The sequence below is a fragment of the Tyto alba genome, unplaced genomic scaffold (genome assembly GCF_018691265.1).
Source record: "Tyto alba isolate M040663 unplaced genomic scaffold, T.alba_DEE_v4.0 Super-Scaffold_12, whole genome shotgun sequence".
Classification (NCBI taxonomy): Eukaryota; Metazoa; Chordata; class Aves; order Strigiformes; family Tytonidae; genus Tyto; species Tyto alba.
In genome coordinates, this window is record NW_024881274.1 from 398,545 (window position 1) to 422,132 (window position 23,588).

General features: G+C 40.7%; 1 protein-coding gene across 1 annotated transcript; it reads right to left on the bottom strand.

The window, feature by feature from the left end:
* Positions 1-420: 420 nt before the first annotated feature.
* On the bottom strand, positions 421-22,216 carry PLA2G4C (phospholipase A2 group IVC). Its single transcript, XM_032987381.1, has 11 exons — positions 22,148-22,216; positions 21,036-21,152; positions 19,886-20,028; positions 17,896-18,094; positions 17,508-17,625; positions 15,895-16,035; positions 14,803-14,856; positions 7,568-7,663; positions 6,429-6,583; positions 2,098-2,266; positions 421-1,442 (listed from the first exon to the last, which is right to left on the bottom strand). Exons 1-11 carry the CDS (start codon positions 22,214-22,216, stop codon positions 1,273-1,275), a joined length of 1,431 nt encoding a protein of 476 aa, XP_032843272.1. The 3' UTR covers positions 421-1,272.
* Positions 22,217-23,588: the final 1,372 nt, after the last annotated feature.

The following is a 23,588-nucleotide window of genomic DNA, read 5'->3' on the forward strand; positions in this document are numbered from 1 at the left end:
CACAGCATCACCGTGCAAGCTACTATGAAGAAAATTAAATGTCTCCTGGACAAAAGCAGTACACAAGGTCAGCTCAGAAAGGTTGCCCAGGACCTTGTCCAAGTGGGATTGAATACCTCCACAGATACGGAGGAGGCTCCATAGCTTCTCTTGGTGACCTGTTCCAGTGTCTGACCAGCATTACAGTAAAAACAGGAAGTGCTTTCCTGTGTTTACATTGGATTTCCTGTGTTTTAATTCAGTCTGAATATAAGAAAACACTTCCAAGTTAAAGAATTCCAGAATAGCTCAGAGGAAGCTGGGGTTTTTTGTTTGTTTGGTTGGGTGGGGTTTTTTTTTGTTTGTTTGTTTTTTGTTGTTGTTGTTTAATATTACAGGTATACGTGTTCAATGCTAGGTTATTATAGACACATTTTTTGTCTAGGATTATACAGCACACTGTGGGACAAAGCCAAATATGGCTGCCATTAGTAACAAGATATAGCTCATATATTTAATAAACAGGTTTAATTAAGATACACAGAAAAAAACCCCAGAAAAATTAACAAGTAAGAAATACAGAAAAAGAAAGAAGTTAACAAAGACAGTATCATGAGCCAGCCAGAGCCTAGTATTAGTTCACATTTGGTTCATACAGACAGATATCCTTCCCTTGTTCAGACACAGTCCAGTTTTACCAGCATTGTGTGTAAGTCTCTGGCCACCAGATTTTTCTTCATCTCTTTCATGGTTCCTCCATTATTCATCTTCCATTGTCAAGAGCAAAAATTATAGAGGTTCTTTTTTCCCTTTTAATGTGTTTATTTAGTACTTATCTGTCTAATTCTTTATCATCTGTCCTGCTTCCTGCTTAACTATTCTTCTGTGGAAAGACTCCCTCTTTCTTTCTCCTTCAGTCTTTTTTTTTCCTTTTCATTATGTTTAGCTTTATTATTTTTAGAATTTCTTTATGAACACCAATACCTTCATCTAATCCAACTTTAAAAGAAGCCTCTTCAGCCCTTCAGAAACTCAGGCCATCTTATTCTCACAAACATTTTTAAAATGTGCCAAATGATTCACTCTCTAAGAGCATCTCTTTGGTTCTTTGTACTATAGAGGAACTTAGAGAGGTAGCTGAGATGGAGAAATCTACATTGCAGTTGTCCAGAGCACAGTATGAAGACTATCACCAAATGGTTTAAATGAAAATTGCAGTGGGGTAAAGTATACCATTTATAGTGATTCATAAACTCATTGTCTTGTACTAAAGGAAAAAAAAAACCCTTGCACTCAGAACTCCTTTGGATGAAAGGAAGACACAAGACATTTTATCTCATCCAGAATCTTCCCAATATTGTTGGATACATTCAACCTTGCTTTCTCAAGGAGATCTTTGATGTCTCCCTCTGGGAAGAACATGTGAAAGGTAGGAAATCTTTTTCTGTATTCTTCTATTTTATCTAGGGAAAAAAAAAAAAAAGTAGATGAAATATGTAAGTAAATGACAAACAGAAAACTAGATGATCATTCAAGAAAACCATGGACTCAAGGAAAACATTAATGCCTGATGATCTGCAAGTTTCACATAGAAGTTCTTTATCACATTAAGATCCTGCTGCAGCCAGTGAAGAGAGAGGAGGATATCACTCAGAGTCTGGAGGTGTCTCTTTCATCAACTCTTTCATCAACTTTTTCATCAGTTGTCTGAGAGAGGGGGATAAATCTCTCTCTGGACCTGCCTGTCCCTCACCAATAACTACAAAGGGAAGCAGCGGTAAATATCCTAGAATTGGATACTCTGTGTTCTAAATGTGATGACTCCCCAACTCCTTTTTAGTAGGAGGAACACAATTTAACTACACTGATTTACAGAACAAGCCAAGAAGAGTGTCAAATCCTTATAGTTCAGGATATACATCTGAGAGAGTGAGTATAGTAATGCCTGTGGAAGCTTCTATCCATTCATTATATGTAAATCCTGCATGGTTCCTTTTTTTCAGTGTCCATTCACAGCAGCAGCGCTGAGTAAAGAAGGACTCTGAAATGTGTGGCACTGGAAGTTGAGAATATGAAATGCAAATATACAGAGTCAAAGTTGCATAGAGTATTTGTTACCAGAACAATTCATGTTGTTGAAGAGTGGAAAGTGCATGACTGTAGGGCATGACTTGTCTCCTCGGAAGATATAGCAGTCAGAAGGGTTGTTCTCATCCATTTTCTGATCCTCTATCTTGGGAAATGGAATATTGTTTTCCTGGCAGTATGTAGCTGTTTTCTTGATAGTCTGAGACTCAGAGAAATTGTATGCATTTTTTAGTTTGTTTCTTGTGTTTGAACTCCTGGAATAAATCATTATTATCTCCAGTAATAAAATTATTTGTTGCAAAATAATGATGGTTAGTTTATTAGACAATACTTAATTGTAATGTATAATATCTTTAAAAGTCTATATTTTCCTCAGGCACTCTCTGAGGAACAGACTAAGTCTAGAATATAAATGAAAATCAAGCACTCACTTTTGGGGTCACTTCTAGTAAGAATCTTTGTTCAATAAACTACAGCTACACCCAGAAAGGCAATGTAGCTGATGCTGAAAGATGTCAAAATTAAAGGGATTTGGTATCTATAAAACAATCTGAAGACATCGCCAGGTTCACAAACTTTCAGAACAAATTTTACTTTCCAAAGCAACCCCTCCTGTTGCTCTACCACTCTAACAAAATTGAAAACTCCCTATGTGTTGCATATGTGGATCTGACCATCGAAAGGAGACAATGACCCACTTGATTCGAGGCACAAATCAGCTTTAACGTTGGCTTGATTTTGCATGAAAGCATTGATTGGGGTAGGCATTGTGTTGGGAGCTTGCACAAACTGAGATCTTCTGTGGTCTCCCTGAGAAATATTACTTCCAACTCTTTAGCAATTGAGGAGAAGAAATAATCTTTGAGTCTTTTTCACTCTTCTCTGAATGGATTTGTTATATTCTACTCTAGATGGCACAAGGGATGTGAACAGCAGCCACTTTATGTAAGCCTCCCAGAGAAAATGTAATCTTACACAATTCATTCCAACAACTCCTCCACAAAGAATGCACTTCACAAAGATGGGGCCTTAGGCACTAAGAAAACTACTGGCTTCTCCCACAGACAGGCACTTACTGACACCTTGTTATTTCTTGCACCTCACCAAATTGCCCCAGGACTTAGATTCCACAGATTTATCCCTTTTCCTTAATCACTTCTGGTAAAAGGTGGAATTGTAAGTAAAGACAGGATGACTCTTATAGTCACAAAAGACAATCAAACATCTGTCTTAGTTTGGGCTGAAATAGAGTTAATATTCCTTTTCAGGGACTAGATGAGTGCTGTGTTTTGGATTTAGCTTTGGGTTTGGTATGAGAATAATGCTGATAGCACACTGATGTTTTCAGCTGCTACTGAGACTTCAAGGACTCTTTGACTCCCCATGTTCTTCCCATGCGCAAGGGCACAGGGAGCAGGGAGGGAGCACGGCCACAGCACCTGACCCTAACTGGGCAATGCAATATTCCATATCATGGAACGTCATGCTCACTATATAAAGGAGGGGTGGTTGGGAAGGAGCTCTCTCGCTTCCGGGATTGCGATTGTGGGATCTTGGTATCTCGGGGTTGCTAGCCGGGAACGGGCTGGATATTGGTTAGCGGGTGGTGAGCAATTACGCTGTACATTGCCTGTTTATATATTTCTTTTTGTTTTCCCCCATCATCGTTATTGTTCTCATTTTATTGCCATTATTAAACTGTTCTTATCTCAGCCTGCAAGTCTCCCTTCACCCCTCTAATCCCTCCCCCATTCCCAGGTGGGGAGGGGGAAGGGAGGGTGATTAGCTGCGGTGGTTGGTTGCCGATCAGGCCCAAACCACAACAACATCTCACAACATCTTCCTGGAATGATATGAAATAAAAATAATGTTTTGAAAGCCTATCAAGTTTTTTTTTTTTTCACTCAAGCTCTCCAGATTAATCCCCTAGGCATATATGTTTAAATGGAAGCAATTACAGAAACTACATTGCACATTTACACTCGATTGTAATGAAATTTGTTTATAAAAGGAGAAAGGAGATGGAATATATTAGAAAAAGCTTACACAAAGGGAAACTGAGCAAAATTCTTACAGATTCTGTTATGAGATTCCCTCAAAGGCCAAGGAGGTATTTTGCTTTAAATACTGTCTGTCAAAAAGTTTCCTGCCATCTGGTAGGGGGTTCTCTCGTCCCTAGTAAGAGTTTTGCTCTTCTTCCCTGGAGAATTGTATTTTCCAAGCTCCTTTTCTTTTATTCTTGTTGAGGTGTGAGTTGGTAAGGACCAGATCCTTCCCATGGGCCCATGAACTCCATTTAAACTCAGACTTTTGTCTTCAACCCCTACACGAGCTATGTCCTAGGTTCACTGGTCTCCTGTTTAGCCACAGTCATGCTTGAGCCTTAGACCTCTTTATCTGGTCCCTGACCCAAAGTCTGACTTGCCAGCTTGACCTTGTAATGGTGTCATCACTATGGACCTGACCAGTGGTCACTAGACTGGTTATCCTCTGCAGACCTCATCCTTACCTGCCACCAGTCCTGATCCATACTGACTTTCCAAATTGACCTTGGACCTGCCTCATCGCAGCAAACTTGCCTGATGATTCCAACCTTTGGTTGAGCCTGACTGTCATCTCCCAGCCTGCCTTGTTTGACTTGCATGGATGCTGTGAAACTGGGCACTGGTTGGCAAGGCTCTGCTCTGACTGGCCTATTACCACTCCTGGCTCCCCTTCCCTGAGGAGCAGCTTGCCTTTGGCCGTTATCTCAGGCATTCCTGAGCCCTGTGCCAAGCACCATGGAGCCTGGCCAACACATGTGCAGGACCTTGCCACTAGAACTCCTCTTGAAGGCTGATACTGGCCCTGGGGTCTTATCGCACCACACTGCCAACCTCCTACCCATTCCAAGGCTCCTGAGCTATGTCCTTTCTCATGTCCTTCCAGAGGCAGCTCAGAGAACCCACTGCCCCACCCTCTTCACTCTAAATCCATCCTGGACCATGGCCTGAACATCCATATCCAATCCCAAATCTCTCATGCCACATTCCCTTCCCAGTTGCCAGTCTATGCCTTCTCTCTGTGTTCCCTGAAATAGCCCACTGACAACCATAACAATGAAATCACTCTACAGCAAGGCCCTTCTGAACCCAGACCTCCCAAGCATGAGGACACACTTTGCTGGGATGGAAATCTACTGTCAGGATCCTGAATGCACTAGTAGGCCTTCATGGTCCTGGGGCCTCCATGTGTGCTCTTGCCATTGGCCCAGGGGCCTCACTGGTGCTGTACAAGTAGCACTATTCAGCTCAGGCACATAAGTGCCTGGCTATGGACTCCATTGATCCACACCCTGACCCATGGACTGACTTCCCAGCTTGACCCTGGACCTGTCTTTTCACCATGGCCATGCCTGATAATCTGGACTCCCTGTCTGCCTCCCAACTGACTCTGTCTGCCAACCTCAGCCCTGACCTGCTTGTCTCCCTCAGGTGCTGCAGGGCTGGGCCCTGGCTAGTGAGGCCCCTGCCCTGCTGGCCATGTTTTCAAACCTACGTCCCTGTCCTGTAGGGAGGAGCTGGCCCTTGCTGCTCCCTGACAATCTTATCTGTAGTCGAATGGAAATGGGCACTTGAAGAGATCAGTTAATCTATCTTCAATGACTATTGTAAGATGCCTAATGGAGCCAGAGCCTCTCAATGCCATTGTCTCCACTGTACCTAAAGTAACCACACTGAAAATACCCAGAGAAGCAGCTGTTTGAGATATTCCAGCACATTTTAAATTCTTATGAGACACTAAACTTCATCAACTTGAATCAACCTCCAAAAGAAAATCCAAATCAAACACTAGCTTTGGAAGAAACAGAAACTACAGCAAGGTGATTGTTTTGTATATAGTCCTTCCCCCACCTAATTGCCCTAACAATCTGGAAGAATTCAATGTCAACACCATGTTTCCTCATCCTGATCACCAGGATGAGGTTCTCTTTGATGAATCTCATCAGCTGACCTTAAGGAAGGAGTAATATCACTTACAGGCAGAAAAATTCTAATTAGCCCTAAGGTAAAAAGGAAGAATAAGAAATTTGTGAGCTTTCTCCCTGATGCACCCTTGATAGCCTGGCAGCTTGATTACCTTGGTAGGTTACCATACAATACCCATGAACAAGACAGACAAAATGGTTTATGTTTTACAAGTGTTTCTGAAAACTGCCTAGAAAAGAAGCCCAAACATTGTGATGATCAGCTTACCAACATGTCAGAAGCTGTCCAGACATTTCCTTGAAAATTGCTTTGACAATGATTGTAATGTATTTCTGCAGTCCCCAACCCAATGACCCCAAAGGAAGTTCTCCAAAGCCATAGCCACACATGTACCTCAAAAGGATCTCCAGAGCTGAAATCAAAGGAAATGATCAGATCTGTTCGCCGTTGTGCTCGAAGGACCAGAGGATAAGCAGAATTTATTGCCAGGCCAGCATCAATCAAAGAGATTGTTTTGGTTTTGATCAGGTAAGAGGGTTGACTGTAAGCTAATCAAATGAAAAAAAAAAAAAAAAGCAATGAGATTTCATAAATACATATGTATACATGGCCAGCCCCAAAGGAGTCCGTTGGTCTTCACTGATGATGCACCCCAAAAATTTATTGAAACCTACCTCTCCTTGCCTCTCCTGCGCAGCCAGATGTCCAGCTATATTCTGACAAGAGAAATCCACATCCCTCTGACCTACCTCTCTCTCTGACTGTGGTCAGTTGCAGACCAGGATTCCTGAAGGGCTTTTTGAAGGTCAAGAGATCACACCCCTAGAACTATGTACCTATAGTTTTAAGACAAGAAGATCTTTGACAGAAAAATTCATGCATGATCCAGCTCATGCTGGATCATGACACCTAACTGCAGTTGTCTAAATGCAGGTTTCTACTTATGCACTCAGTGCCAAAGCTTCCATTATCATAAGTGAACATTCAGTTAGGGCAGGCAATGGAATCTAGAGATCAATGTTACTGCTCGCACATAAGGAACACAACTCAATTTCATAAACTTAGCTGTCCAGTTCCAACTCCTTAGGTTACTTCTTGTGTCCTTCAGATTCTCCTCCAAAAGGGCATTAGGTGTCTCACAGACCTATATTTTGTGTCTTCCAACTTAATGCTGTTGTCCCTTGTATGCAAGGGCAGTGTGTGTGACACTGGATGCCTGTGTTTACGTGACAGAACTGAGCTTATGTATCTTCAGTGATGCTGCAGATTTGGATCTGAGCAGTGTGAAATAATTCTGTCAAATAACATGCTGTCCATAATGGGATGCTGTTAAGAGAGGGTGGATCCTGGAAAGGAAAGCTAACTCGCTGATTGTAGAAGGTAAGTAGCAAAGACAGTTTTCTTGGTTTAACATCACACAAAAAATGTTCTGCTAAACCCCATGCATTCTGCCCCATAAATCTAGTTGGATAGCACAACCACCCTGTATTTTCTGAATATAAACAAGTCATGATTTCATGGGGTTTTCTTACGGCAGTTGTAAAGGAAGTTATTAGTTGTTCCCCATTTCCAGGTCAGCGCACATTGGATTGTTTTAAACACTACCGTAATGACATCCCGCACGGAACCTAGGAAGAAACAATAAATTCAGAATATAGTTGAATCTAGAGAACTTCACTTTTCAACTGGCACAACAAAATCTGGGGGAGATGCATGGTGATAGAAGAAATATGTGCAGATAGTGTACAGACAGCCTGAGGGCCAAGGCCTGAGTGCTTCAGAAGAGAAAGAACCATGCTTTCCACTAGTTCAAATAATTAACATTAAGTAACGGAATCTTAGTACAGCTGGAAGAGATTTGAATAAGCCACTAGAAGCACGAACGACACAGGACTTGAGCCCTACGCCAGCTGGCACATTCACCATGCTTGAGGCTCATAGGGTCTGGTTACACCAGTGTTGTACAAGAGGGAGGCCTGATCTTTTCTGAGCCTGTTACAGCATCCTTGTTGTTCAGAGGGATGGTTATTTCTCTTCATCTGCTTTCCAGAAGAAACTACCCTGAATAAAGTAAGCACCATGCTAAAGACCAGTAGAATGACCTGTAGGAGGTAGGGGATATTAGCTGAAAGCCATGAGAGCATCCAGAGATCATGTGAGAGAACATCAGAAGATCAGCCCAGTGAAAGGGTTTGGAGGACTGTATTGCACAGACAAACACAATCCAGGCCTTATCTGTGAACACACTGCTTGGAACAGGCATTGGAGAGAAAAAAGATCTGTCTGCAATGCCCACGCTTATTCTCAGAGTACCAGTCAGTCCATTTGAGAAGAAACTGGCCAAAAATTGACCCAACACTAAGGCCAATGGAACTAGCAGAGCCCTAGATCTAAACAGGTAATGTACCATCTTAAAATTGTAAATATATATTTCAGTGTGAAATTTTACTTTGCAATTTATTTGTGTCATGCTTAGTCCTCTTCCTGCTCTCTTTGATACAAATCCAAATAATCCTCATTTCACCCACAACCAAGTTGGTTAAATATTGCAGATATAAGCTAAATGAGTTCAATTAGTTGAAAACAAGCTTCAGCTTAAATAAAAGGACAAAACTGCTGATTAGCTGACCAAAAAAAAAATACAGTAAGAATGAAATTGCCTGTTAAAGAAAACCCAGTTTTGCTTTAGGATGTCTTGGTTCATGACTTTTTATTTCAAAATTTCTCTAGTGTTGGGAGATCCATACAACACTTGAGGTCAGGGACCCTAGGTGTCCAACAGCAATCCACTCAGTAATCCACTACCTGCAGCTGCTGAGATCCGATTCTTCACCAGTTTGACACATCTGAGAATTCTTGCTGACAACACAGGCTCAGTTAGGAGCAAAGATTGATGGAAGACAGTGACTGTTCGGGATTAGGTCTCTTATTCTATTTACTTATGTTGGCAAATTCTAAGTGCTTTCATGACACCTGAAAGTTTTGTGAATATTGGAATCCAGTCCCTGGATGATACCATCACTGGCACATATTCTGCCATATGGTTTTTACCAGATCTTCCTACAGTGGCTGTACCTAAGATTTATACTGGAATTCAAGCTCACAGCGATCCAAAGCTGGAATTTTTCAAAGCACATACAATACAGAGAGTAATAAAATATACTAAAAATGACATAAACTTGCCTGGAAAGTATTCATGGGATGATCGGAACAGTCTTCCTAGACTACTTTCTTCTCCAAGATACACTGAGGAAGACCAAGTGGAGAAAAAGCACAAAACCCAATCACCTTAAAGAAACAGGTAGATGGCAACCTACAGGGCAACTTTTTACTACAAACGCATGTGGGAATTTCTATCTGGGATAGAGGGCATCATCATTATGATAAGCATTTATGTAAAATACTTGCCTACAAATTCCTTTTCTATCTCTTTGCTCAGTGCAGCACAGCTCTCCATTCTTTCCTCCTTCGTTTTCATTGACCAAACATTTAGCATTTCAACACACATTTGGTAGGATGAACTTTTTCCCGTAACTTTTTAAAAGGAGAGAAAAGGTGAAAAGGAAAATATGAGAATGCATGTAGTGGTTTGAGCCTGGTCGGCAGTCAACCACCCTGCAGCTGATCACCCACCCTTCCCCCCCTCAATCTGGGAATGGGGGAGGGAATTGGAGGGGTAAAGGGAGACTCAGAGGCTGGGATAGAAGCAGTTTAATAATGGTAGTAAAATGAGAACAATTACAGCAATAGAAAATATAAACAGGCAATGTACAATGTAATAGCTCACCAACTACTGAAAAATACCCAGCCCGTTCCTGGCTAGCGATCTCGAAATACCAGGCAATCACAATCCCGGAAGTCCAAACCAGGACAATGCACAACAAATGAATCAGCATTTGTAAAACCATTTTACTGAGAATTCAAGTCCTTAGAAACCTCAGCATCATTCACTTGCCTGACAGTAGAGTCAACAATTTCTCGAAGACTTCTTTAGGGTCACTCTCACTTACAGTACAGAGCTGAAGGTCTAGTAGAAGAAGAGCAGGCTGATAAGCCATGAAGGTATCTGAAATACTCTCTAAGAAAGATAAGATAAAAGATACATAAGAGTGGAATTTATCTTACCAAACACCTGATTAGACAGTAACTAACAGGTGAATTAATGAAAATGTCCTTGCATTTGATGGAATCTGTAGAAAGACCAACTTCATTCCTCTTATCCTAAGGAAGTGCTTTAATCTGGTGAGAGGAACCATGTGCCTAAGGGAGTATTTATCTCTGGTGACAATAAAAACACCAAACACTGAGCATTCACATCTGAACAGCTGCACAGCCGTACCAGGATTCAGATGGCCTTTGTGTTCAGCTTGGAAGAAAAGTTCCATGAAACAAAGTAGCAGGAGGAGGAGCAGAAATATAGTTTGGAGTAAATAAGGATTTCCTAATATGCCTCAGATACTTAATTTTCATTTGAATTTAAAAAGAAACAAGTAAATATGTAAATACACAAAGGAATAAGAAATGTAATGATGATTTGAATGAAGCCTGATGTGATTTGTTTCAGTATTACCAAGACAATATTGCGGGAATATATTCTGTGTTTCACAGTCATTAAAATTAAATTTTCCAGGTGGACATTTTAATATGGAAGAAGAAATAAAATTAAAAAAAAAAAAAAAAAAAAAAAAAAAATTTTCTATGGGAAATCTGAATTTTGCAAAAGGAGAAAAAGAACAGAATAACAGGTCCATGAAAGGTGCCATATTATAATTTACTTTCCTTTCCTTGAATTCTATAGTCAACCATCAATGGTGATTAGCACAATATGATTTACCTTCTGTTAAATTTATGTTTGTAAGAACATATGTGCTGACTTGTACTTATTTCAGGAACTGGAGCTGAGCTATTCCTGATCTGGATTTTTAGGTCTAAATTTTTGTTCTAAGTGCTCACCTGAGAAGAGCCACAGACACTGACATACAGACTGCCTATAGCAGCAGATGTGAGGGTGAGCCAGATCTGCTCTTTCAGTGGCTCCCCCAACCCTGCTGTCCCCAAGTTTCCCAGGTGGAAGTGTCAGTTGGTGTACTGCAATCTAGAGCGAGCACTAACTCACAGGCAGTGTGGACAAGCAGGAGGTTTGGACCTGAATGTGAGTGTAAGCCTTGAATCTGTGTGATGCAAGCTTCATTTGTTCTCCCTGGCTACCGCAGCTATACAAGAGTACAGTAACACCAGCTTCCCAGAAGCCCATTAGTAAAGTGCATCTGACACAAATGAATCCCTCTAAAATGTCAGGGTGGTTATTTTAGTTACATATTCAAGATCTCACAAATCATTATGTATATGAGAGATAAAGAGGCCTGGATTTCCTTGTGCCTGGCTTATATTCCTATTAGTCCCCTAAAGAAAACATGGGGCAAGCAAAAAAAGAATGTTAAATTTAAAAAGTAATAATAGACAAAAACAAACAAGCAAACAAACAGCAACAAAGAAGCATAATAACCCACCAAGTCCATACGACAATATGCCTTCAGACAAGAAAGCTCTTCTTTGTAGGAATAAGGTGAGACTATCTTAGAAGAAATAAAAGTAAATAAAATTAAAATATAAATTTAAATTAATTATAAATAAATAAAATTAATTTAATACAATTAAAATAAGAATACTTGTCCCGATAAAATAGTCATTGTCCACCAATGAAAGACATCAGGAAAGCTAGCCATGCACCTAAACACAGATGTACAATGACATTTCAGATTTCTTGGAGGCTCTCACCTGCTTTGTGGCTGACACTCTAGAAGAGTACTAATCACCCGCTGGTTCTGTTCATCACTCATACCTCTGTGTTCGATGCCTCAGATACCTGATGGCATCTCAGTCACCTCAATTATTCCCTCAGCAGTCTTTATAGCCCCCCTGCCTTGGAGTTTAAGATAATCTCTCTGATGCTTCCACATCACAAGGAATATAATGTGAAGAAGATCAGTGCACATTCACTGATGTGAATATTTAAACTTTCCCCTGTGGTACTGTCAAAGATTCACCTAACCAAAGTTGGACTTCAACAGTCCTCACTCATTCTGCCATAGACTTATATTCAGTGGAGAGGAATTTCTAGACAATGGTTCATCACATCTTGAGGCAGACATCTAAATGTATATATGAAGAGCACCTGTGTAGTTCTTTCTCACTCATGAAGAGACCTTAAGGTGAGCAACTCATTCATAACAATGTTGTAAATGTCTAAAATGACATGCAAGAATCAGTGCTTTATTTTGTCATTTTCAGAGAAATTCAGTTGAGGTTGGAAGGGACCAGTGGAGATCATCTAATCCACCTCCTGTGCTCAAAGCAGGGTTAGTTACACCAAGTTGCTCAGGCCATATCCAGATGGGTTTTTAAATATCTCCAAGAATGCAGACTCCAGAGTCTCCCTGGGAAATCTGTCCCAGTGTTCAACCATCCTCACAGTAAAAATGTTTTTTCCTATGTTTAAATTGAATTTCTAGTATTTGAAGTTTTGTTCAATGCCTGTTGTCCTTTCAGTAGATATTACTGAGAAGCACCTGATTCCATCTTCTTTGAATCCTCTCATCAGGTATTTATACAAATTGGCAGGATCCCCCTGAGGCTTCTCTTCTCCAGGCTGAGCGGTCCCATCTCTCTCAGTCTCCCTTCATATGAAAGATGCTCATATGAAAGTCCCTGAATCATCTTTGTGGCCCCTTTCTGGACTCCCTCAATTAGGTCCACATCTTTCTCATGCTGGGGAACCCAGAACTGGACACAGTATTCCAGGTGTGGCATGGCCAGTGCTGAGTAGAAGGGAATGATCACCTTCCTTGACCTGAGGCATCCCAGGGTACTACTAGCCTTCTTCGCCACAAGGGACCACTGATGGCTCATCTTCAACCTGGCGTTCACCAGGACCTCCAGGTCTTGACTGAAAAGCTGCTTTCCAACTGATCAGTCTGCAGCCTGTCCTGGTGCCTGGGGTTATTCCTTTCCACATGCAGGACTTTGCATTTCCCTTTGTTGAACTTCATGAGGTTCCTGTTGGTCCATTTCTCCAGCCTGTAAAGACTTCTCTGGATTACTCAACCAGTCCTCCCAGTTTTGTATTATCTGTAAACTTACTGAGAGTGAACTTGGCCCCAATATCTGTGTTGTTAATGATGATGTTAAAGACATCAGTCCTAGAATTCAGTCCTGTAATATACCACTAGTGCCTGGCTACCAGCTGAATTTCATACCACTGAACACAACTCTCTTGGCCCATAAATTCAGACAGTTTTCAATCCAGCCCACTATCCACTTAGGCCATAATTCCTGTTTATCCATGAGGTTGTGATTGGAGACAGTGTCCAAAGCCTTACTGAGAGCACAGTAAACAGCATCTGATGCTCTCTGCTCATCTACAGAGACAGTCATCTCATCATAGAAGGCTTTCATGTGGGCTAAGTGTGATTTGCCCTTCATAAATCCATGCTGACTAGTCCTCATTGGCTTTTTATCCTTAATGTGTTTGGAAAGGCCTTCCACAAGGATTTGCTCAATCTTCTTCCTAGGGACTGAGGTGTGGCTGGCTGACCTAAGACTTTCCAGATCCTCCTTCTGCTCTTTCTGAAGACATGAATGGCATATTTCTTCCAGTCATCAGAAACCCCCCTCTATTGCTGTGAATTTTCAAAGGTGATTGAGAGTGGCCTTGCAATGACGTTAGCCAGCTCCACCAGAAATTGTGGGAGTATCCCATTAGGTCCCATGGACTTGCATATGTCCAATTTGTTTACATGTTCCTTAACTTGATGCAATTTCTTTACATGTTCCCAAGGATAAGGGACTTCCTTGCTCCAGAATTTCCCACTGAAGGATTCCTGAAGGCCAGATGAAACAGTGAAGAGTGAGGCAAAGTTGGCACTTAGTACCTCAGCCTTCTCCATTTCCTTTGTCACCAGGACTCCTAACACACTCAGCAGCAGGCCCACATTTTATCTAGTCTTCCTTTTGCTCATGATATGCCTATGGAAGCCCTTCTTGTTGCCCTTCACATCCCTCACCAGATGTAGGCATGCTTGACACTTCAGGTCTCACTTGGCAGTTTCCTTAGTGCCCTTGATGAAGAGCAGTGTGGGGTGATAACCTGAGGCACACACAGGCAATGGGTATCTCTCCACAAGGTCTCCCAGATCCAAGACCTCAACAAGCAGCAAATCCCCCTAGACCAGAGATCAGATTGGCAGAGGGGGCTGTCTGTCCACTGCAGCATGGAGTCTCTCCTTCCTATAACTCAGCACTTCATTCTATTGGTTCATGTGACTCATGCTTCATTTGACAGAGCTCTCAGACCCTCATGCTTGCAGTCCCTCATCTTTTCTGAGCATACTAAATGTATTCCATAATTGCAAATCTTCAGGTGGAGCAGGAGCCTTCCTTCTGGTGCCAGAAGTCACCAGCTTCCGGCTTTTGCAATTGAGAGTCTCCACTTCCCAATTGGATATCCAAAGAGTGCTCCCACTTTGATACAATTGGAATTTTGACTCTTCAACCTGAACAGTCTGGGATAAGATCTGGACAATCTCTGTCTTGTCATCTCTGATGATGACAAATGGAATACCAGTGGAGCTTCTGTTAGGCATAGCTGTATTTCTGTTTGGAACTAGAGGACTGCAGGAATTCCTTGAAAGTAATGTAAAGCATGTGCTCAATTTCAGCAGGCTCAACAACTGATTTGATCATACTGGCAACAGAAAAAATGGAGTACCTCGTATAAACTTTAGATTTTCTTCCATGTTTCCAAGAGCACTCCCCCATAAGCCTGAACCAAAAAGAAAAAATGTGATTAAAGTGCTTGCTTTATAATAGTCTAAGATTCCAATCCAAGTTTGCTTTTCAGCAGTACACTTCTTTTACTTAACTTTCAAAATCTGCAAGACAGATGTCTAAATCAAATCTCCTTGCCTAGTCTTCCCTTTCTGTCTACTGAAATGATTATACACTTCCTGATACTATTTACTCCCTCTTCTTCCTGTTAGGTCTACACATTTTTGTGGACCAGCTTTTTATGATACTTAAGGTCAGAATCCCATGGAAAATATTGGGTTCTCTCACTGCAGAACTCTTGGTTGAACACTTCCCTGGGCCAGCCTCACACATGAGCCTAGAGGAGTAAGTACTCTTCATGGATATGTTGTGTTTATTTGCTTTTCCTTCTGAGTGAATTAAATAGTAAGAACTAGAGGTGTGCCTTTTTTTTTTTTTTTTTTTTCTTTTTCTTTTTGCCTGTAGCATGATGTCAAGGATGTGTTTTTGAGGAGACTAGGGCATGAAGTCATTAAACACAAGATGTGTTTAAGGATGCCAGCTATGTTTAGTTGTGTCACAGACAAGTGAGATGAGATTTGCAGCTATACCACTTAGGTAGGGGATAAAAGAATTTTGGACCTGGCCTGAGACAGAGTGAAACACAACAGTAAAATAGGAGCTACCAGTTCTCACAGTAGGATGTCTCTAATTTGGGAAGCATCTCTCCCTGTAAAGTGAACATGCTGAGATTATAGAACATTTAGACAACCAGGTTGGGACTAAATATAATGTTAACACCAGTAATCTGCAGTGTAGGTCTCTAACTTCCCATAACAACCACAGAAAATTGTTCAGTGTGACAGTGGAGTGTAGAGAGGCATTCAGATGTTCTGGTTTGAATGTGTAAAGTGAGACAAACTGCTCTCCAGAATTCATATACTATCATGCATGCATTCATGGAATAATAGATACATTCCTGCTAGTTACAGAAAGATACAGAATAGCTAAACCAGTATTTTTTTTTCTACAAAGCAGAATTAGGAAGATTCACCTTGCATGTAACAAATGTGTTTCTTCTTCCCCTTTTTCTTCAGCTTACCATTCTCAAATTCACTCCCAAAGTGTTTGGTACTCACAAAAGCACCCAAGGCAGTATATCCAACTTCATGTGGAGTGAATTCAAACCAGGTCTCTGAGAAAAATCAAACAGTTTTGCCACTCAATAAAAAAAAAAAAAAGCATAGCTGACCTCACTGTCCCAAAGTAGCATTTTAATTGTTTTTCTCTTCCTTTCTAAAATCACCCAATATTAACTGACATGGATGAATTGACATAAGGGGAACAAACTAAGTCAAAAACATGCTCTTTGATATGCTCTTTGATATGCTCTTGTTATCCTTCCTACCCTGGCCTCCAGCTGCCACATCAGAAAGGTCTTGGTCTCCTACACATCATGTGTCATTGTATAGCTCTGTGCAGATCTCAGATGTGTTAGATATCTCAAAGACCTCTTGATGCTCATGCAGAGGTGACAGAGTCTGCCTGCCCTAACATTCTTTAGAGTCAATGAAGAGAAGAGACTTTGATTGATTCAAGAGGCCACAGTTACGTAACTAGGAACCCATGGTACCTAAGGACATATGGTGAACTGAGTCATCTGCATAGGGCTGACAGTTATAGCACAGGGCTGAAATAACACTTTAGAAAGGTTGGTGAAGCAGGCAGAGTATGGTAAGGCATCTCAAATGGAACCGTGGTCCTCTGTGTGGATGACTGAATGAAGACTTGTTTGCTCCAGAGAGAGGTCAATTTTTTTAACAGGTATGGAAAATAAAATCTGATAAAAATGGTGAAACTTTTTGTTGGTTGTGACTACTATCCCACACCCACCTGCCTAAACTTCAAAGCCATCTACTCTTCATTTCATAATCCCTTCCCCGATCATATTTCCTTTCAAGAATGAAGTTCCCATTTCTCACTCAGACCTTCCAGGATTATCACAATTCCAGTTCAGCTTGTCCTTTATAAATCAAATCTCATCACCTTAAATCAGAGCCTACCATTGGTAAGTGGAAAGAGATGACCTGTGCTCTATGCAAGGAGCAGTAGGAGAGACAGTCAGAGTTTTAAATTACAGTGAGGGAAAAGTCAGTTTAATGGGACAAAGTAAAAGTAGTTGCTTGAAAGAAAACTTCTCCATACAAAGGCCTCTTCCCTAACTAGTGAAAAAGGATATAGTTGACTAGTTCAGTTTTAGAAGCAATGGATTATTCTATAGCTCCACATATAGGGTTGATGGATGTGATAAAGCATTTACAAGAGATCTGTACCCTGCTGAAAAATCAGGAGGCCAAGAAGATCTGTGATGGCACTAAATGCCTATGTTGAAGCTTCTACATTTTGAAGATCTATTTCACTGATATTTCATATAATCTATTTAGCCCATTCCATCCTAGGAATGCCTCACCTTATCCTATCATAAATGGCACTTTTACAGAATGTGATTCAGCCCCTGCGAATACACATTTTTCTCCATTATCTATAAACAAAGTTACAGGTTGACAAACTGCAACTGGATGTCAGTGAGTTGATGCCTGCCATTGAGTTGAAGTAACATAATGCATGGTATTTAAGATACAGTTAGACTAGAGGCTCATATTTTACCTGGCAAGTTTCCATCTTTTTCCTTCAGTGCTTCTTTATCTACTGCTGCATAAATCGGGTAAGGGTTTATTCCAGTCTCTGAGGCCTCCCTGTGATCAGCCAGCTCATTCTCATCAAACTGGAAGAGAAGTATGAACTTCTGAAGGAATATAAAATGCCCCTCCTCTCTACTATAGCACTGAGGACACCCCCATTTAAAAGACTGGATTAACCAAGGAGTCACATTAACTGATTCTACCTTTCCACATATAGAGATACGATATCATGCTCTAAAATATTGCTTCAATTTATACAGCTCCTCAAAAAAACACCCACCAAGGTCAAATTTAGTTGCAATTACTCTGAGACCTCCAAAACACTCCCAAGGTGTTTGCAGTTAACTTCTTACCTGCTGCAGTATTTTGTATACAAAACAGGAGGCCCAGAAGTCAGTGAGTGAGTAATGTTCGTCTTTTGATGACTCTGCCAAGGATTCTTTTGCTTTTGTAATATGCCAGGACAAATTGCTGAGGTTTTTACACAGTTCCTTTTCCAAGGACATTAAATTTTCTGACCATTTTCTATCTTCATACAGGAGTGACATGCACCTTTGAAGAAAAAGAAGAGTCCTATCTCTAGCATAGAGGAAAATGAGTGGGTTTTTTTTTTTTTTTTTTTGCTTGTTTTTTGTTTAAATCTGCCTGCAGACACAGGAAATGTGTGGGAGAAGGAAGACGACCCAGGCTTCTACAAAAGCAAGGCATTTTACATCATAGAAAGGCGTCATTATTCCCTGATCACTTACTTCCCAGCTGCATACTGATACTATAATTTAGTTAGTTAGATGACCTGAAGCTAGATATTGGCAGGGTGCGTGCCATATATTAAGGGTAAATTGCTGCAGGAATTAAGATTTTGCAGACAGCGTTTGTGGGAAAGATGTGAAATCTGCCAAGACATGGATAATCCAACTTGGAACAAATTTAAACATGTAGAATTATTTACACCATGTCATCATTTTGCACTAGAGACTCATGAATGTTTTTTGTCTATTATTAGGACCAATAAAGCTGGTACACTTGCAGAGTGACATCATCTCCTACTAAACTTACAGTTCTCAGCTCATGCTAGCTACCTGCAGAGATGTAAAGGCTCACTCTGTTCCAAGACCATCTCTACAGCCTAAATTAGAAATAAATTAAGGTGTACAACATTGCCTTCTTCATCTAGAGCAGCGTGTTCTGTGCAAGGAAGCAGCTGTTCTGGATCACTGCAGACACCATATATGGTACCTAATCATGGACAGTGACAGTTTAGGTAGTCTACAGTGCCCAAGACTTCCACCCTCCTTTGAAAGACAATAACACATGATCTGTGGAAGATCTGTGTCCTCTCGAGCCAGTTGCTGAAAAGCAGTGAGGATTTCCTCCTGGGGCTTCTGAACTGCTGTTGGAAGTCTGTCTGTCTTTAGAGAGCATAATCCTAACCCCTTAAGTGAAATGGAAGGAGAGGTGTGTATGTCACATACAGATACACATAATGAAGACTAAATTGAGAATTGCTAGACTCGGACAGAGTTCTATCCCCACAGGGCAGATGTCTGTATGGGACCTATAAGCTAGACTCCCTTCACAGTCATTTCAGCTTAGTGAGCAATCCTGGCATGTGATTGACATGCTGCACATGCGCCTTAATGTAAAATGGCTCATGTTCCTGCATATCATTTCTTTTCATTGTATATAAGGTAAGCCTTAAAAAGTAAATGAGGTATAAACATTCAAGACCATAACCATACATATGTAACGCCATTTAATCTGCCACAAGGATGAGTCACATCACCACAGATTTGATGGTAGATTTGATGCAGTATATGCAGGAGACCCAGTGATCTTCTAAACTGGTAGTGGGCTGGTAAAATACCTGAAATGGCACTATATTTTTACATTTAGGCACCTGACTCATTCCCATACGCTTGAGAGATGTAGCTTAGTGGCATGTGCCCCTCTTAAATATACCATTTCCCCTAAATAAGTCCTTGTCCTTCTGAGTAGGATGTTACCTAGAAGCTTTCCTGGGTGGTCCTCATGGCCTGTGAACAGGGGGAATTATCACTTCCAGAAGGTAAGACTGGGTGGTCAAGTGAAGTCTTTATTTGAATTACCATTGAGAAGCACTAATTTCTTCCTCTCTGGAGATGAAAGATCAATCTCGCTGGGCTGTAGTTAATGTCATGAATATTCCCTGTGCCTCCCACTAGTGTACAGGCAAATATCTCACCTACCACACAGTTCATCTGTTGGGAGCCCAAGAGTTCTGAACAGTGATGAAAGTGTCAAATTGATACTGAATATATGTAGCAGGAAAAACATCTACAGTCACACCAGACAACAGGTACCTACCAAGTGGATCCTGACACCCCGCACAGATACATGACAGCATCCAAGAGATTATTTTTCTTCAGCTCGACCAAGGTTCCTAGCAGGGCTATCAAGGCACGCAAGCCTCCGCCTGATCCCAGAACAACAATATTAGGCACATTATTCTGGGGAATGGAAGACAGAAACCACCATTCTTTTAGAGCAAAGACTTAACAAATGGACAGGGATAAAGTCTCACCTTACCTGCTTCCTTGCTTTGAGACACATTCCATAACCTGCCTCTTTCCCCCTACTTTCCTTTTTCCTTTACATTACAGTCACAGAACGGGTTCTCCTTTGTATTGTGCTATCACTTGTCTTCCAGGTACTGAAATTTGTTGTGGCTATGTTTCTGTGCTGTAGCTTCAAAATATAAATAAACCTTGAGCAGTACTCATTGTATTTCTCTAGATGTCACCTCTATTCTCTTTTTGTCACCGAGAACTTTTTTTTTTCTCTCCCAAAACAGTAAGGTAGAAATATTACACCCAGACGCCGAAATTTCTCAAGAAATGTATTGTACTAGATCTGGCTGGAACAGAGTTAACTTCCTTCACAGCAGCCCATTTGGTACTGTGATTTGGATTTGTGGCTAAAAAGGTATTGATAACACACCAATATTTTGACTTGCTGAACAGTCTCCCACAACACCAAGGCTCTTTCTCTTTCCCACTCTGCACTCCACCCCCAGTAAGTAGGCATGTGGTAGGCAGGAGGTTGGGAGAGGGCACCGTTGCGATGGAACAGCTGACCCCCTTAGTCAAACTGACTAAGGGGATATTACATACCATATAACATTATGCTCAGCAGTAAAAGCTTAGGGAAAGAAAGAAGTGGGGATGTTTTTTGGTTATGGCATTTGTCTTCCCAAGTAGTGTTACATGTGCCGAGGCCCTGCTTTCCATGAAGTGGCTAACAGCAGCTAAATTCAGCGTCCTGCTCCCTTTTGTCTCCTTGGAAATTCTCAGCCTGAATTCTTTTCCCAGCAGTGGACAGAAAGCCTGCACTGGAGAACTTGTGATGACAGATGTTGCTTCCTAGGGACTGGACCTCACTTCAGATGTCACTCTGTGTGACGTTCACATCACTGGAGCGTTATCCTTCTTTCCTTGATAGGACTGTCAGTGCTTACCTGCTCACAATGAATCCCAAGGTTTTTCAGACACATAAGTACTTTTTCTCTTCTCTTCTGAGTGGCTTTTATCTCACCTTCTGAGAGATCATGAGACAGACGGACTTCACTGTCATCCTGTCATACAAAGTGAAACACATTCAGAGTAAGTATACTTCTCACTGCAAGAAAATCAATATATGGGATCCTTACAGACAATCCAGCTTTCTACAGACTAGCCAGTGTTCGCTCTGAGTCAATACCTAACATCATTGTAAAGAAGATCAGGGAACTCATTTTTGTATTACGCTCTAAAAACAGGATGAAAGAGGCAGCATTTATGAACCTAATAGACAAAGTGAAAAGGAAAGAACACAGTCAAACATTTCAGTTCTTCCAAATTAAAATGTCCTCAAACTTCTCACTGAACAAAATAGTCCATTTTCAAAAAAGAAACTTTGTTTAACTTGTTATCATTTTTTACACAGTAGTAACAGCAGATCTGAAATATTTTTTCTTGTTGAAGCGATTTATCAAATTCAGTGAAATTCACCAGTTGATTTCCTTGAGCCAGCGGTGTATTCTTCAGTTAAGAACACATGTCTAACTTGATCTAATGTTCACAGTAGCTTAAAGAAATAGAACTTTCCTAGGTTTGTATATGCCTGTGGCAGCATTCATCTCACTTCAACTTCAACTTCAGCCTGAAACCCACAGTCCCTTGAGTGTCCTTAAAGTTCAGTGGAGAGCAAGAAGCACTTCTAGAGTCACAATCCTAAACCATATTTCAGACACCCCAGAGCTTCCTGTTTAACCCCACTATGAAATGCATTCACAGCTATCTCATATGTAGAAATCATTAATGCAGATATTTAAAGTTAGGTGAGATAAATCCTACCCTTGTTCTGATTCACATTCTTGAGGCTCCCCTTTAGCTATCGTCTAGAGAGGAAGTCTCAAAAAATTTAAGTTAGTCCTTACAAATACTTTGCAGAGCAACATTATCATGAAGCACATAAAATTACATCCAGTAAAAAAAAAATCAAAACACAAGTGTCATATAATGTGGACAATGAAGCAGCCAGAACTGGGATTAGGAAATAGAGGGGAAACCCAGGGTAGAAAGAGCATACCTTGGTAGCCATTGAGATGTCTGTCTTTGCTTCCTGGAGACCTGGTGACAAGGGAATGCACAGCAACATCTTAGCTCAGAGTAACTTTCAAACTGCAAAGGCGCTGAATTTATTTTCCTACTACCCTCTCCCAAGGTAAAAAACAAAGAAACAAACAATTGTTTAAAAGAAGGACTGAGTAATTATCATATTGCATAATAGTAGTCATCATCTAGGATTAATGTTTTGCAGCCTGAGGGCTTTGACTGCTCCACCTTGTCAATATTGCCAATGTCACCACAATTTCCATGGAATGCTAGCATATAAACATGAGATGTTTGATGCCAAAAGAATTAATAAATATTGTGTATATACAAAAGAAATCATATGACCATCATTATCCTAAGCAGTTATACTACCATTGGCTGTTACTGTTTACTTGACTCAGTCTGACTGGCAAGGTATATGAAAAATCTGTTTCAAGTTTCCAGCATTCTGCTTCCTAAGGGGAGAATAGAAGATTTCTGAGACAGGTTGAATATCCCTTTGGCCTAATACCCAGCTGTCAACAATCTAACCTTGAGAAACAGATAAAAAATAGTTTTACGTGTGTGTGCTTGTGTATATAAAACAAATGGCAATATTCTAGTTCCCTGTAAGTGCTGAGTGCTCAGTGCAATATTCATTATGTGCCTGCTCAGTTCCTATGGTCTCCATCAGTCTCCATCTTTACTGCTATCCAATAAAGGTTTAGTCTCAGTGTGGCTATGCTTCAATATTCATTTTTTTTCCTGGTATCATGACTCATTTTCTGAGCTGCAAGTATGGGCCCACCTTAATAACAAAGATTGAAGACTTTGTCAACCGGTACATATCATAATCTGATGATCACAGACAACTGCTGGGGTGGCAGCAGTGTAAAACAATATCCACCTAATTCCTCCTTCCACTGTTAGAGATGAGCCTAAGACACAAGTAAACTTCTTTCCAGTTGTATAGTCAAAAGCACTAGACATTTATGCAGGTGTCTCTTGTTTTATGCCCACAGTCTCAGAAAATGCCTATGCGGACTGAATCCTGAGTGCCCAGTAAAGTGCTCAGTACAGTCCATAACTATAATAAGTGGAAAACAACAGATGTATAATTCAGATAAAGTGAGCTTTCATTTGAGAGATCTTAAATTAAAAGCATGCTTGTTTTTATCCTTTGATTATGTAAGGAACATAAATATCTCAATGATTCTATGTGAACAAAATCATTTTTTTGGAGTCAGGCACTTAGTGAAAAAGTAACTAAAATGGATATATAGGAAGGACAATTAGATAACAGAGTCAATGGTTACGTGAATTGGTGCCTTATTACTCTGTACTAAAATTTCTCCCCAAGATGAAGTCCAGTTATTTAATCTTTACTATTCTTTCAAACTTTGTCAAGTTTTAAATGTTGTAATATAAACTTTAAA